Source organism: Heliangelus exortis, chromosome 2 (assembly GCF_036169615.1).
Source record: "Heliangelus exortis chromosome 2, bHelExo1.hap1, whole genome shotgun sequence".
NCBI classification, from domain to species: domain Eukaryota; kingdom Metazoa; phylum Chordata; class Aves; order Apodiformes; family Trochilidae; genus Heliangelus; species Heliangelus exortis.
Genome location: NC_092423.1, coordinates 65790460 through 65805951, shown reverse-complemented (window position 1 = coordinate 65805951; position 15492 = coordinate 65790460). Strand labels below are relative to the sequence as shown.

Genomic DNA, 15492 nt, shown 5'->3' with positions numbered 1-15492 from the left:
TTACCATTCTTGCCTTTTTAACTGCTCAACAATAGAGTTGTGTTTGTATAGTATTTAAAAATATTTGTTAAGGGGAACATAAAGAGCTACTGGCAGGCTTCTCTGTTAACTGTTTGTGGATGCTCAGCCACTCTGTTCAGAACTGGGCTGTAATGAAAGCTCAGGGGTGAGTACTTCCAATGTCCACAGCTCTGATTCCTCTCATGTTGCAAGTGAAGGAGCAGCCAAAGCCCCAGCCAGGAGGGAGGCAGAGAGCTGCATGGTGCAGCAGGCAGCCCCTTTGGCTCACAGGATGTTCACCCATGATGGGCTAAAACCTCTCCTTTCCCAGCTCCCCTTGGGTATGCCTGGATCTGTAGGCTCAAAGGGGCTACTCCAGTGAGTAACAGTGCTCAGTTTAACACAGGCTGACCATCAGGATGCATTTTTTACAGCTGCTGTTCTTACCGTGACCCTACAACCCCTGGGTTTGCCTGGCTTGGTCCTGATGCTCTGGCCAGGAGTGGGGAGAGGTTATGGGAGGCCAGCAGCACTCAGGGCTGTTCACTTTCAAACTTCCCTGACTGTGAGATGCCTGATTTTCCCTGCAAGGGCTTTGTGCAGTTGAGACACACACATGTCTGTCTTCAGACAGAAATTAGCTTTGGATTTCATATGTCACCAGTCAGACTGACCAAAATAAATTCACGTGTGATAAATGATAATTGGAAAGAAGCTTGAGAAATTCTTCCTGCTTTTTGCTGTTGCATTGCATTTCGGTGTGTGCTGTCTGCATTTTGAATACAAGATCATCTCATGCATTGTAACGAGATAGCAATACAGACTGGGTAATCCTGGGAACTGGCAGCTCTGATCTTGCCTTTCCAAATTTTACTGTTCTCAAATTTGACTTCTTTGTTAAAAATGAACGGTTTCCAGGGGTAAAAAGCCCCCAGAGAAGAACTGTTGGCATTTTATATTTTTAAGTTGTCTTGCTGAATGAAAACAGTTGATTATTAACTTGATGGGGTGACAATGAGTATATAGAACTTAAATATCTCACCACTCCCACAATGAAAAAAAAACCATCCTCCATTGTATCATGGGAAGATACATAGCCAGAAAAACTTTCCAACTCGTTAAACTTTTATACTTGCTTCATACAAGCTTAATGTCGGCTTTTTCCATCCTGTGATGTTGTAGGGATGCTACCGAACACAGCTGAGGAGGACACCATCTCAGTATTTCTTTCTGAATATGTGTTTCTTACAACAGAAAAAGCTAAACTACTTAATCTGAAGGATTAAAAAAAGGTTTCCTTGTTTGTGTGTTTCAGGTTGTTTATTCTGCCAAGCCTGATAACAAAATCAGCCTGAATGTTTCCCCTGTAATCAGTTTAGTCAGCTTCTGTGATTGTGTGGGGTATTTGGACAAGGACAGGGATAAAGGAAGAAAGTTTTAAAAACAGGAAAATACTATTGTAAATATACTGGGCAAGTTGTAAACTAGGAAAGGCTATTCAGAGTCAGCAGCATACCTGCTGCTACTTTTGGTGCCCTGTGGTAGATGTTGTGGTGGATTTTTCTTCCTCTTGTGGCTTGAATTTGACTTCTTAGTGGAGGGGTTGGGGAAAATACTGATTTAAAGGACTGAAGTCTGTCTGTATGACTTTTAAACTCTGTATTTTGTAGTGGAGACCAGCAGCTGACTTGAAGTCTGAAATGAACAAAAAGTGCCTTTGGCTTACTTTTTAAGTCCCATACCATTCTTCCCCCATGCCGAGTAGGATGGCTCTGCTCTCTCCCTCCTGCACTTGGAGAGGCCCCGTCGTGTCTTCACTTGGGGCAGTAGCTGGCAGCTGTTTCTCTCTGGTGTAACTTTAGTTTTCTGGCACGCTGACCGGTGTGCTGCTGCTCATCCTGGCTGTGTCCTTCCCCTTGCTCTTCCTGATCCTCTTTTATCATGAACCCCAGAGAAAGCAGTCCCAGTGCACCTCGAGTGCAGCTCGTCCTGGGTACAGTTCGGGAGGGGACACAGGTTTCAGCTGGTCACTGCACCCACGAGCAAGGTCTTCGCGTGCTCTAATTTGAGAATCATTGCTTCATACGCGTGTCTTTCCAAACCTGTGGATTTAGACATTCCCTCACCATTAATTACATCCTCTCATCTTGTAGCAGCAAGTAAAATGGCCAAGCTGGGCACGTCATTCTGCTGCAAGCAGACAAATGAGGTTTCTTCTTGGTTGGATGCTTGCGAGTTTCTGAAAGTACGTGGCCACTCTGTTTTGGAAAGCGCTCACCTCGGGCTGGGGAGTAACCAGGCAGCTTGGGTCCCGTCTTGGAGGGCGTACACAGGAGTCATGCCAACCAGCCCAGCCTTGCCACAGTCCTTCCCAATTAGTAGCAGGTGTCTGTGCTTCAAAGGGAGGCCCAATTTGCTGATAACTGATGGACAGTGAGGTAATTCCCCAGGGGTGATGCTGGAAGCCAGTGGTATCATTGTTTGCTTTGGTGCAATCTCTGCTGGAGGTGCTGGCTGTTACCACCTCCTCTCTGGAAACCATAGGGTCTGGTCATGTGTATTTATCAGTCATTTGACGTCTAAACTGTTCAGACAGATGCAGTGCAAGGCTGCCAAAACTGGCAGTGACAACAGTTTTGTGAGTTTCCCTGGTTGCCCTGTGGTAGCTCTTAATGCGGCATCTCCAAATGCGGTGTCCCACAAAATGCTGGGCAGCCGTCATGAGGAGGTGAAAAGATTTCCAGGCGAGCTTCAAAGAGAAGGATGTGACTAACTGGCTCGCAGGAAGCCAGGACACAGACCCAGCCAGATGAGGCAGCTCCCATGGAAGGGTTGCCAAAGGAAAGGGAGAGGACAGAGACAAAACTGGGACTTGAGGGATGAGTCGGAACAGAAAGTTGGGAAAGGTAGAGGGGAAAATCTCTGTGGGCTGTTTCCAGTGGACAGGAGATGTATCTGCTCTCTGGGGAGGTAACCTGTGGGTAAAGTAATGAACTTCAAGCACGTTGGCCGTCATTCCTGGCTCCACCACAAGCCTCCACAGCCTCTCCTTGGACAAGTCACTCCCCTGGTGACTCAGTAGCCCAGCTGTAAAGCAGGGATTGCTGCTTACTTCATGGGATGTTGAGAAGGTAGCCTGGATGCCTTTGCAGTTTGATGTATTAAGTGGTAGGGAGCAACAAAAAGCGAGCACAAAGACAAACACAAAAAGGACTCTATACTTCCCTCACTGCCTTCTCTGAACCTAATCAAGACCCTAATGGTGACTTATTACTCATTGACATATACTCCTTCTATTGCACTGGTGGGAACAGTGTTTTGGTCTTGTCTTTTCCCCTCAGGGCTTTAAAGATACAATTTTGTATGTTTGTATAATATGTTAATGTTTTAAGCAATTTCTCAGAGAAAATTAGAATAAATAATGAACAATAAATCAAAGTCAGGCTAAACCAATCAAGATGCAATCAAGTAATACAGGAGTGGGACTAGAAACAGCTTGCAAAGGGGGCCTCAGACAAAATAACAAATCTTGAGGCCTGAAGAAAGAGAGGTTCTGGCTTATGCCCATCTTAAATTCTATACCGAATAGAGTACCTGAGGAGAGCTAAGGCCAGAAGTCGAAAGGGGTTACTCCTTAGCTCTCTCTCAAATAGACTTCTGCAAAAAGAAGGGCAGCACTGCTTAACTTTAACCCTTAAAATAAATGCCTTGTTAATATTAATTATTTCCATGAGGCAGTCTTGGTGGTTAACACACAAACTTAGGAACCAGGAAATGACAGTTTTTAGGACAGTTAGAGAATTAGTAGACCTGTCCTAGCACTTATTTCTGTTTGTGCCTTTATGTGCTAAACCAAAATGGAGCTTACTGTCTCCTCTGTTGGAAGAGGGGTGTGAGCCTTAAGGAAATGCTGTAAAGAGACTGGAGATTTGCAGGTGGGAAATGCTGGGCGCAGTCACAGCCTTAGAGTTTCACAAAGGAGCAAGATTCATGGTCATATTTCACCTGTCAAAGCTGACTTTTCTTTAATAGTAGGAGCTCTCAAAGGCATTGGCTATGGGGTGAGAACATTCATCTTTTCTGACTACTGTACTTGAAAGGCTGGAGCTGCACAAGCTTTCCTGGCACTTGCAAAAGCTATATTTGGGGGGAAAAACAGGATTCTTGTTTTTTTTAAGGAACAGGTGGCAGTGTGTGGAAACCTTTTGTTGTTAAATTTTAGTCATGGTTCCTTTTTTTCCTTTCCTCTCCTTTTCCCATCTGCAGTTGAGTACGACAAGGAGTTCACGCCTCACCAGCGGCACCACAAGGAGTTCAAGTTTAATTTGTCTCAGATTCCTGAGGGCGAGGCCGTCACAGCTGCTGAGTTTCGGATCTACAAGGACTGTGTTGTAGGGAGCTTTAAAAACCAGACTTTCCTTATCAGCATCTACCAAGTGCTGCAGGAACATCAAAACAGGTATGCAAGAGGGGGCTCGCTCTCTGCCACCAGCCACTGTTCCGGGGATGGCTGAGCTTGTGCATTTTTGTTGATAAGGCTGCTAAATAAATACGGGTTTTGTTGTGTTAGTGCATGGTCCTTTCCCTGTGGGAAATGGGCATGGGAGAGTGCAGAATGGACCTGAGCTAGAGGAAGTCTAAGGTGTCACCTTTGTGCTTTCTTCAAATAGAGCAGAAATCTGACATGAGGCAGCAGATTTTTAAACTGAAGTTATTATGCTGGCATTGCTGTCATGTACTGAAATGCACATATCCCCTTTCAACTTAATACTACCAGCATAAAAAGCAGAGCCTGTTTGAAAAATACTGGTAAGTAGTAGGAACTTGGCCTCCTCTCAGGTGGACTCATGTTGAAGTAAATAAAGCAGAAGAAAATTCACCTTGCTGACCACAGGTACAAAATCATTCCTTGGCTGTCAGTGGCAGTCAGAGAGGCAAAAGAGGCCAAATAGGGAATGTGACATATGAATACAAACAAGTGTAAATGTAGTGATTAATTAAAAAAGGATAATGATTCTGATGGAGGAACTGAGTAACAGAAACAGGTGGAAATACATGGTTAGTTAACAGTCAGAGTAATGCTGAGGTACAAAAGTGTTTCATTACTACTGTTTGAATGCATCAGGACTGTAAGTGTCCCCCTGCTGTGAGCAGAAGAAAAATTAAATCAGAAACAGTAGGGTTTAAAAAGTCTCAATTTCTTTCCTCTATGAAGTCTTCCTGGGTCTGGTCCTTCTTTCTCCAGCCTTTCCATTTGGGCTGATCCACCTTTCATGGTATGCTGTTGTGAGGGCAACATCAAATACTTAGTGGTTGTTCTCTGGAGAGTGTGGTATCTGGGAAAGTGGAGAGAAATACTTGGACAAATAAGTGATGAAGAAATCTTAAAAGGTCAGTTTTCCTGAACCCACTTTGACTTCTGGGTTGCTGGAATGACTCCTGGGGCAATGTGCATGCTGGCTAGGATGCAATGTGCTTGCTGGTTAGGATATTACATCAGTACCCACTTGAAGAACTGATGGAAGTCCAAACGGTCATGCAGATTTCATAGATGTTAGCTGTATTGTTCATTCATAGCCACACTGAGTAAAAAATAGTGTTGATTTGTTTCAGATTTCACAAGCAGAGACCCCACCTCTGGAGCTGGAGGAAAACCTCTGCCAAGTGCCTGTGGAGGTGATCAATACATTGCTCTGGGTTGGTCAGCAAAGCCCAGCAAAGCAGAGCACTGAGTATTTCAGGTCTAAGTTTGCCCCTTCCAAGAAGAACTATCAGGTTTCAAATGTTTATAGTCTTATTTCAGGGTAAACTGAGCAAACAAATTGTGTTGTGGAAAAAAGAATAAAAGTACCTTTAAAGTACCCTATTCCTAACAGATGTTCAAAATCTTTGTTCCAGATTTTGATTGCCGGATTTCTGCGCACAGTTCTTACTGCACAGAACTAATTGCTGTGAGTTCTGTGCACAGCAATGATGCTGGCACCTCTTATCTTTGCTTCAAATACCATGCCAGAAACATGCCAAAATCAGATTGTGCTGTGAGGCTGCCACACATGTCCTTTGACATTGAGTACTTGGGCATCTGCACCTGCTGGGCATCCCTGGGTGCTGGAGAACTTCCTGCGGATGGAGCAGAGGCAGCATCTCGGATAGGGGTCACCAGGGTTGTTTCTCTTGAGAGCTGGTGAGAATTTCGTGCCTTTCAGTTCCCTTCTGTCATGTTCCTCCTGCCGCTGCTGGCGGCCATGCAGAGGGGATCCCACTGTTGGGACTGGGAATCCTGGAGCAGCTTCCTCTAGGTCCAGACTGCCAGCAATTTGCTGTCCCTACTGACATGGGCAAGGCGCGTGAACCCCTGACCCAGGGACGGAGTGTCTGTAGTTCATTACTAACCTCTGACTCATCCAGTCCCTCAGGGCTCCCTTTTTGTTTCTTTTTCTTCTTTATTTATTTATTTTTACTGGCAGGAAGGAGGGAGACTCGGTTTGGCTAGAGAAACTTGTGCTTTGGGTGAGCCGGCGGGACTCGTCACACCATCTGTGCAGAGATGGTCAAAACGTGGCTCAGAAATTCCTGCCCTTTCAAGAAAGGATGTGCCCTTTTCTGCCTTTTTGTGCCTTGTAGCTAAAAGGACTCTTTTCACAAACATGTAAAATATAATAAATACACATATGTAAATGTGTGCTTGTGCACACACGCACGTGCATATGTATCTGAATATAAAAGTGGATGTCATCTGCATTAGATCTTCCCTATATATTAAATATATGCAGGTGTTGAAAGACAGTAAAAAATAAGATACTAGAATTAGTGATTCAGTTGAGGTTCTGACTCCATAGGTGGCTGCTGCTGCTATGGATTCAAACGTGCATCCCCATTGGTGAGCTTGGCTGGAGTTTGGCCTGTAAACATTCTTCAAAACAAATGCAAAAAGGTTGTATTTAGTTGTATAGCTTGCTAAATATTTGTAAGGCTAATGTTGCATTTAACAGACATCTTATGAGCCAGAAAATAACAGCTGCCTTTGACTTAAAAAAAAATGCTAAAAAAAGTTCTGTCACACTTCCTTTGGACCAATGTTATGAGTAACAGCTTGATATTTCCTGACATTTGATGACATTTTATTGCATAAGGAAGAGTCTGTGCAGTTCTTGAAGTTTAGCTGGTGAACTAGCAGGTGAAACAGAAGGAGTTGAAGTTGTACCTTTTTTTCTTCTTGTTCTGCTGGCAAATACTCCTTCTGGTCAGGAAAATTTGTCTCTAAAGGCCACAGAAAGTGCCTGTTTAGTCAACCTGGCAGCCTCAAGAGAAAGTTCAAAGTCACCATGTTAATCTTGGCTTTTATGAGGTTAACAGTTGTCTGAGGCAATTATTGGTAGCTTATAAAATACTTTTGTGCATAAATAAACCTTTAACAGGGCAGCTGGCATGGGTGGATTAAAACCAGCAGCCTTTAAGTGAAAGGCAGTGTGCACCTCTGAGGGAATAAAATATCTAGAAAAAGAAACCTGCCTGCTGCTCTCAAAGAAATGAGCTTGGGAGAGCAGGAGAAAAGAGAAAGATTCAGTAAATACAGATCTTCACCAAAGCTCACAGTCTTGAAGTATCCCTTGGCTCTGATTAAGTGTAATGAAGTGGCTTAATTTGCTATTACTTGAGGAAAAAAAAAAAAAAGCTCATCTGGCCAGTAAGAGCATAAGCGTGTGACTCCAGCCCAGATGTGTGTGCTGCTGCATGGAATCACAAGGCACTGCTGGCTGTTCCCTTGTGGCTAAAAACAAAACCAAGCTTGAGGCTAAAATTTCTACCAGTTTTTGAATTATTCAAACTAATTTTTGCCACTGTAGACAAAGCTAAAGCAACAATTATATGGGCCCATTTTAGACTGCCTTCTGGATATAGGGGGGTGTATGCAGAAAGCACACAAACAATCAGAAATCAATGCTGATTGAAAAAACATAACTTCTGGGGAGAAACTTGATCTTCTTCTTGTTCAGCACCATTAGAAATATGAAAATGATACTTGTGAAGGCTCCAGGCAGTGATGCACACATTGAGGATAGTGTGGTCTAAGTACATTCTCTCTTAAAAAAGAAAACATTTTAATACTGACTCACTTGTGTTGGTAATATTTTCATCTCTCCATTCCTTCCACCCTTTCGTAAGGCAAAAAAAATAGTGCCTAGAAACTAGGCTTTTGTTTAATAACCAAATTGCTCTTAACAGCCACCTCTTGTCATAACTCAGACTGCTGGAGTTGTCAGTGGGACACTGCAAAGACACTGATGGAATATTCAGGATAGGTCAAGCTTGTGGCCAGCCATCAGCAGTACACATTTCATCTTGTGTGGAGAAGAAGCTTCACTCAAGGAGGCTGGGGTGATGTCTGATTTGCTCTGAGAGGGATGACTGAGTTTTGAGTGTGGGCTGTAGGGGCTGATATGGGGAGAAGGGGTGGGCCATATGTCCACCGGGTGCTGCTGCCCTTCAGCTTCTGATCCCCAAGAGACTGTGGTGTTTGAAAGGCTCAGGTGAGATTTTTTTTTTTTTTTTTTTTTTTTTCCATTGGAATGTGCAGAGAGTGGTGGGATTAGTCAAAGGTTCAGCTTCCAGGTGCTTGTCCCATCATGACCATATCTGAGGGAGCACTTAATTTCAGCAGGCAGGAGCTGCACTGACTCTTGACTGGAAAGAGCTCCATCAGGCAGCAGCTGCCTCGACTCCTCTCCTTTCAGTGGTACCAACACACAGCCAAGCCCTGCACATGGGCTTGTTTTTAAGGAGTAGCATTGATTCTGTGGAAGGACAGGCAAAGCCCTCTGTGACTTCTGATACCTCTTGGGAGTGGATTGCCATGTGAGACCTTTGCATCAGAAGGGAAGAAATTAGTTTCTCCCAGGAAACAGCTCATTAATTTCTTTTTCTTTCTTGAAATTTTCTTGCTCTCACCCAGCGAGGTGTCAGGTCAGAACTAGGGAAGGCAGTTTATCGTTGATCAAAGATTTAAGTCCTCAGTTTGGATCATCTGTATGTTTTCAAGTGTAAATATCCTGCTAATGCAGACATAAAAACACTCCCACACTGTCCAAACAACTGATCTATGAAAAACACAGTGGCCTGTGTTAGTGATCAAAGGAAGATACGGTACCTTAATGGTCAAAGTTTATTAAACAGTTTTGTTTTCACCCAGAATGAAATATGAGGACTTGATGTGTGGAAAGATTCCTCCTGTATGATAAGATGTATGGACACAGGCGTGCCCTGCAGAGCGACTGCCTGGGGAGTTTGTACTTCTACTGAACACAATTCCTTAAGGGTTAAGGAGCTCATTGGTTTGTAGCTGCCAGTTAACAGTGGTAATAAAGTCTTCCTCTTTGCAACAGGATATTTATACAAATGGGATCCGAGCTTCTAATCTAAAGGGCAAATTGATTTGCCGGCAGTGTTTATAGCTTTGAAAATAAATAACCGCCCTCAACTGGGTTTTGGAATGGGTTGTGTAATATAAATGACAAAGCTAGCATCAATCTGTTTCAAGTTGGGGTCAGATATGTGTATAGTATTCATCTATTTGTATACAATAGAGCTGGTTCCATGATGCTACAGAGAAGTGCCTGTCCACGTTTCAGTTCAACTCCCACTGTGAATATGCAATTTGTTGTGATTTAGGGTGGTTGGTTTTTAGTAGTTTAAAAGTCAAAGTTAGTCTGGGTAAAACTTACTTGTTCCACAACCAGGGGACTTTTTCTATCAAAACCGAGAATATAGTATCGATGTCTCATTTCTTTTTTTAAAGGACAAAGATACTACCCCTTTGCCCTCTCCCCCATCTTTGTGCCTCAAGCTGCATTTACATTCTGAGGTGTAGTACTGAAGCCATCACTAGAGCTACAATACCCTGTAGTCTCATTAAATCAGTCAAGGAAATGAGAAATACATCTCTTATCCCTGTGACTTGGGATGACTTTTTTTCTTTTTTTCACTGCTGCTATTGGTAAAATATTAATTTCTCAGAGCTATGAAGCTCAAGACCTTGAGATGGATGGGGGGTGGGGGAGAAAATCTTTGCACTCAAATATCAGTGTTGGCTTTGCAGGGATTCCTATCGACTCCTGCAGTCTTGGCATGGAGAGACCACATACTCTGCCTCTAGGCTCTGATCTTCTACTTCTTCTCAGATGCAGGTTTGAAACCAATCTTTCCCCATGCAACAGGCTTGGGGAAGAATGGCTAGAAAGCTGTCCAGATGAAAAGAACCTGGGGATATTTGTTGACAGCAGCTGAATATGAGCCAAAAGCATGCACAGGTGGCCAAGAAGGCCAACAGCATCCTGGCTTGTATCAAAAATAATGTGGCCAGCAGGAGTAGGGAAGTGATTGTCCTTTCTGTACTTGACACTGCTGAAGCCACACCTTGAATCTGGTGTTCAGTTTTGGGCCCTTCACTGCAAGAAGGACATTGAGGTGCTGGAGCAAGTCCAGAGAAGGGCAACAAAGCTGGTGAAGGATTGGGAGCACGAGTGTTGTGAGGAACAGCTGAGAGAACTGGGGTTGTTAAATCTGGAGAAAAGGAAACTGAGGGAAGACCTTGTCACTCTCTGCAACTACCTGGAAGGAGATTGTAGCAAGGTGGGGGTTGGTCTCCCTAGTAACAAATTATAGGAAAAGAGAAAATGGCCTCAAGTTGCACCAGGGGAGGTTTAGATCAGAATTTACAAGAAACCTCTTGACTGAAAGAGTTGTCAGGCACTGGAACAGGCTGCCCATCATCAGCCAGAGCAGTGGTGGTGTGGGACTGGTAAGTGAGCAGCAAGAAGCTGAGTTTACCTGCCTGTCCTGTCGGCTGTGTTCCCACATCTGGATGCATCCGTGATGGCTCTTAGAATCGTCATAGAATAATAGAATGGCTAGGGTTGGAAGGGACCTTAAAGATCATCTAGTTCCAACACCCCTACATGGGTGTCCTGATTGACCCCTGGGTAGACCAGGTTTGCTCAAGGCCCCACCCAACCTGGCCTTGAACGCTTCCAGGGAGGGGGCAGCCACAACTTCCTTGGGCAACCTCTTCCAGTGTCTCACCACCCTCACAGGAAAGAATTTCTTCCTAATGTCTAACTTGAATCTCCCCTCTTCAAGTTAGAAACCATTTCCTCTTGTCCTCTCACTATACACCTGTGTAAAAAGCCCTGCCCCAGCTTTCCTGTTGGCTCCCTTCAGGTTGTTATAAATAAGGTCACCTCAGAGCCTCCTGTTCTCCAGGCTAAACAGCCCCAACTTCTTTAGCCTACTTTTATACGGTAGGTACTCCAGCCCACTGATCATTTTAGTGGCTCTCCTCTGGACACATTCCAGGAGCTCTACGTCCTTCTTATGCTGGGGATTCCAGAACTGGACACAGTACTCCAGGTGGGGTTTCACAACAGCAGAGTGCAGGGGGAGAATCACTTCCCTCAGCTGGCTGTTTATGCATCTTTTGATTCAGCCCAGGACACAGCTGGCTCCCTGAGCTACAAGCACACATTGCGGGCTCATGTTAAGCTTCTGGTCCACCCCCACTCCCAAGTCCTTCTCCTCAGGGCTGTCCACCATCCTTTCTCCTCCCAAACTGTATTTCTGCATGGGATTGCCTCAATCCAGATGCAGAACCTTGCCCTTGGCCTTGTTGAACTTCATGCAGTTTGCACAAGCCCACTTCTCAAGCCTGTCAAGGTCCCTCTGGATGGCATCCATTCCCTCCAGTGTGCTGACTTCACCACACAGTTTGGTGTCATCAGCAAACTTGCTGAGGGTGCACTCAATTCCCCTGTCCAAAATGTTAAACAGCACTGGTCCAAATACTGACCCTTGAGGGACACCACTCATCACACGTCTCCACTCGGACACTGAACCATCCAGACAGTTCCTTATCCAGTGAGTGGTCCATCCATTGAATCCATATGGTTCCAATTTAGAGATCAGAATGTCATGTGGGACAGTGTCAAATGCTTTGCACAGGTCCAGCCAGATGATGTCTGTTGCTCTGCCTTTTTCCACTGGGACCCCATCATAAAAGGCCACCACATTAGTCAGGCAGGACTTGCCCTTAGTGAAGCCGTGTTGGTGTCACCAGTCACCCCTTTGGTATCTGCTTGCCTTAGCAGAGCCTTCCAGAGGATCAGCTCTGTGATCTTGCCAGGCACTGAAGTGAGACTGACTGGCCTGTAGTTCCCTGGGTCTTCTCTTTTTTCCATTTTTTAAAATAGGAGTTATGTTTCCAGTCTTTTAGGTTATGTTTTCCTCTTTTCTGCCTGTACAAATTTGCAGATACCCTCTGTAGTATCCTGGCATCTCTATTTAGTGCTTTTTCCTCCCTACCTGCCAGTCCCTGCAAATTAGTACCCAGTTGCTGGTTTTCTGTCTCACCCTGGAAGTAACTTCATTTCCAGACTGACAGCTCTTAATATTTCCTTCCTCATTTCTGTGTCACTCTTATTGGTCATGCAGGTCTCTCCTTGTTCCCTGGCCCACAGATGGTGTAGCTTCTTCAGGACAGTAAAACTGAGCCTTATTTCTTCTTATAAAAGGATGGAGACTGCCTTTGCTTTCCATGGCAACTCATTCAAGATGCTGGCATTCTCTTGCCTGGGGCTCTCTGTACTAGCAAGCACCAGTTGATTAAATTTTGTATGGTGCTTTTAAATCTTTGGAGTAGTGGTCATTCAGACATCCTAAGTTGTTAAGGTTTTGTATTGCATCTGCTGGAAGTACCTCATACTGTGTGAGCTCCACATACAGTCTTCTATAAATAATAAACACTTTTAAATTCAAAGTAGTGCTTAAATCTACTGCAAGATGGTGGATCTGCCAGTTTGCAATGGCTGTGATTTCAAAGTTTTATCTATGTGGAGCTCAATTTAACTCTGAAAGACTCAATCAGCTGTAATTACAGTTATCAGTCTGATGTTAGTGGGTAAGAGCAAATACACTTGCTAGTTTGCTATACGCAGGGTGATTTTTACAGAAGGCTGATGTCAGTGCAGACTAAAGACTCACATCCTGAGGTATGCTGAAGAGTATCTAGAAAGTGGGGTTAATTAAAATGTAAATCCCACACCTTCTGTGCAAAATTCCCTTTTGAGAAACTGCTGCTAGGCAGTCTAGACTATTATGTCAACCTGTCTTTGAAGAAAAGTAAACAAAAAGGTTCAGCTGAGGGAAGTTTTAGAGACTTATAGTAATTAATGCTTTGGTAAATGGCTGTTGATGCGTAACAATCCTTTAAACACCTGGGTAATTGCAAGCTTTGAAGTTGGGCCAAAAATGTTGTTCCAAGATCTGTAATTAAAATAAGAGACCTTTAACTTGGTCATTTTGAAGGTGAGATTTCTGTTTGTTCTGTCTCCCTGGTGAAACTTCTGCCTGGTCAGGGAAAGAAGGCCAGGGAGGGTGGGAAAGTAAAAAACCCCAGTTCAACAGATGCTTCTTTAAATTTAGCTTTTTATAGCTTTGGTGTTTTTCCTGTAGCAAAGTTCCATGTTGTAATGTGTACCCAGAACAGAGATATTATTTTAATGTGAACATTTCACTAAGTAGTAACTAAGATTAACCACTTGAACTGGTTACTAATTTGACTAAATTCTAATCTAATTAGTGTTCAATTAAAGAGAATTAACACCCAGAGACATTTCGTTGAAAGGTTTACACAGAGGTTTCACTTAACAAAATATTTATCTTATGGGGGGAAAAGCACTGAAATTAAATGCAAGCTGTTTCTCCTATAAATGCCCTGAGTACATGGTTGGGATGCCAGCATTAAGAATAGTAGCTATATTTGATATTTATATCTGACAAATCAGCTGCTCTCTGAGGACACTGGAACTAAATCCTGCCTTCTGAATTACACAGGCCATATTTCTCTGGTAAACTGTGTGGTTCTTGCTGTTTATTGCAGCTGCTTGTGATTGCTCTGTTGACCTTTGCTTCTCCATCCTCCTCTAGAGTCTTCTGAAACACTCCCATTTATTTCTTGGGTTGTGAGACCATACTTTAGGACCCTGATCCAGAACAAAGAGCTCCTGTTTCAAGTTGGCAGTCTCTTAACTTGCACTCTTCCACTTCATCTCCTCTCTTGTGTCAGGAAAGTTGTTTCAGATCCCTGCCTCAGTTTCTCCCATTCACTTGCCTCCCTGTAATAATATAAGGTTAATATATATTGTTCAAGCAGCAGCCTTTTATATGGAAATCCTTAATTGAACTGGTCCAGTTGGTTAAACATGTTGAAAATAAAGATGAGACTGTCAGGCATTGTAGTGGCAATGAGATGACAGTAGCTGTATGCAAACCAGAGGCAGGTTTAGGCTGTTCTGGAGGTGATATTTCTTGTCTGTACACTGAATTTGAAAGTTCTGCTGTGCAGGTGCTAGAGGTCCTGTGATGTCCTTGACATATGCAGGGTTTCTTGGGCCTGAAAACTCTGGACTGACCCGGCATTCTTCAGCATGTGCTGAGAGCAAATACTCCCTCTCTGCTCAATGATGCTGGCCCATACAATTCTTCCAGCCTTTATTTTTCTAGATCTTTTTTTTCTTCATGCTTCCTTTCAGTTTCCCTCAGATCCCTTCTTGCCTCTGTTACTCTTCAATGCTGAACTTTTCAGATATCCTTCCATTAATGTGACCATGTACATGGTTGGATGTAGCTGCTACCCGCCTCATTGCACAGGATCAATGTCACCACTTAATGGGTAGAAACTCAATACTTTGTTTTGTGTAACTTCCTTGATATATGAGCTGTTTCTCACCTTCTTGTCCACACTTCAGATTTTGCTTTGACTATGGGCTTGTATCTACTTGTGTGTAGCACTCTTCAGCATGAGACTGACTGCTTCCTAGGAAGAAGAATGATTCAAAGAGGTGTGGTAGCCATGGGTACTCCCTTTTCTCTGCAGACTTTTTCCTTTTACCCAGTATCATCACGTAGTCCTTGCATGTCTGTGTGTTCCCCCCACAACAGCAAATCCATCACTCTTACCCATCTGATTAGAAATTCTTTTCCTTCTACGTGGGGCCAGCCTGGGAGATCACCCAGTCTCCATTCCAAGATCAGACATCATACAGATATTTTATAGGAATAGCGAGGACACTCCCCAGCCATGTGGCTGTAGGGAAGAGCAGAGACACCTCATGGTATTTGGTTTACCATGGGGAAAAGGACGGGAAAGTATGTTCCCTGCATATAAAAAATCCAGAGGATTTTGTTGCTAAGCTCTGAATTTCTGTTGAGCCTGTGTGGGAAGCAATTTTCAAGTACTTACTGCTTGGCCAAATTAGTGGTGGTTTTCTTAAAGGAGAAAGGGTATAAAGTGTTCCTACTCTGCAAAAAATAAAGGAGTGGCTAAAGACTTAAAGACTCTTAGCTAAATAGATGGGATTCTTTTTAACTTGAGTAAATTATTTCTTTTTTTCCTCCCCCTCCTAATTCTGTCTTTGGGAATAAGTGACGGAATATTTTTTT

The 15492-nt window shown here is 43.7% G+C and overlaps 1 protein-coding gene across 2 annotated transcripts in view; it reads left to right on the top strand.

Annotated features, from left to right (window-relative positions):
• BMP6 (bone morphogenetic protein 6) overlaps positions 1-15492 on the top strand; it is a 92367-nt gene that overhangs the window by 61079 nt on the left and 15796 nt on the right. For both annotated transcript variants that reach the window (XM_071736478.1, XM_071736477.1), the window contains exon 2: positions 4267-4459. In XM_071736478.1, the coding sequence (XP_071592579.1) occupies positions 4267-4459 (193 nt within the window). The remainder of the gene's footprint in view (positions 1-4266; positions 4460-15492) is intronic.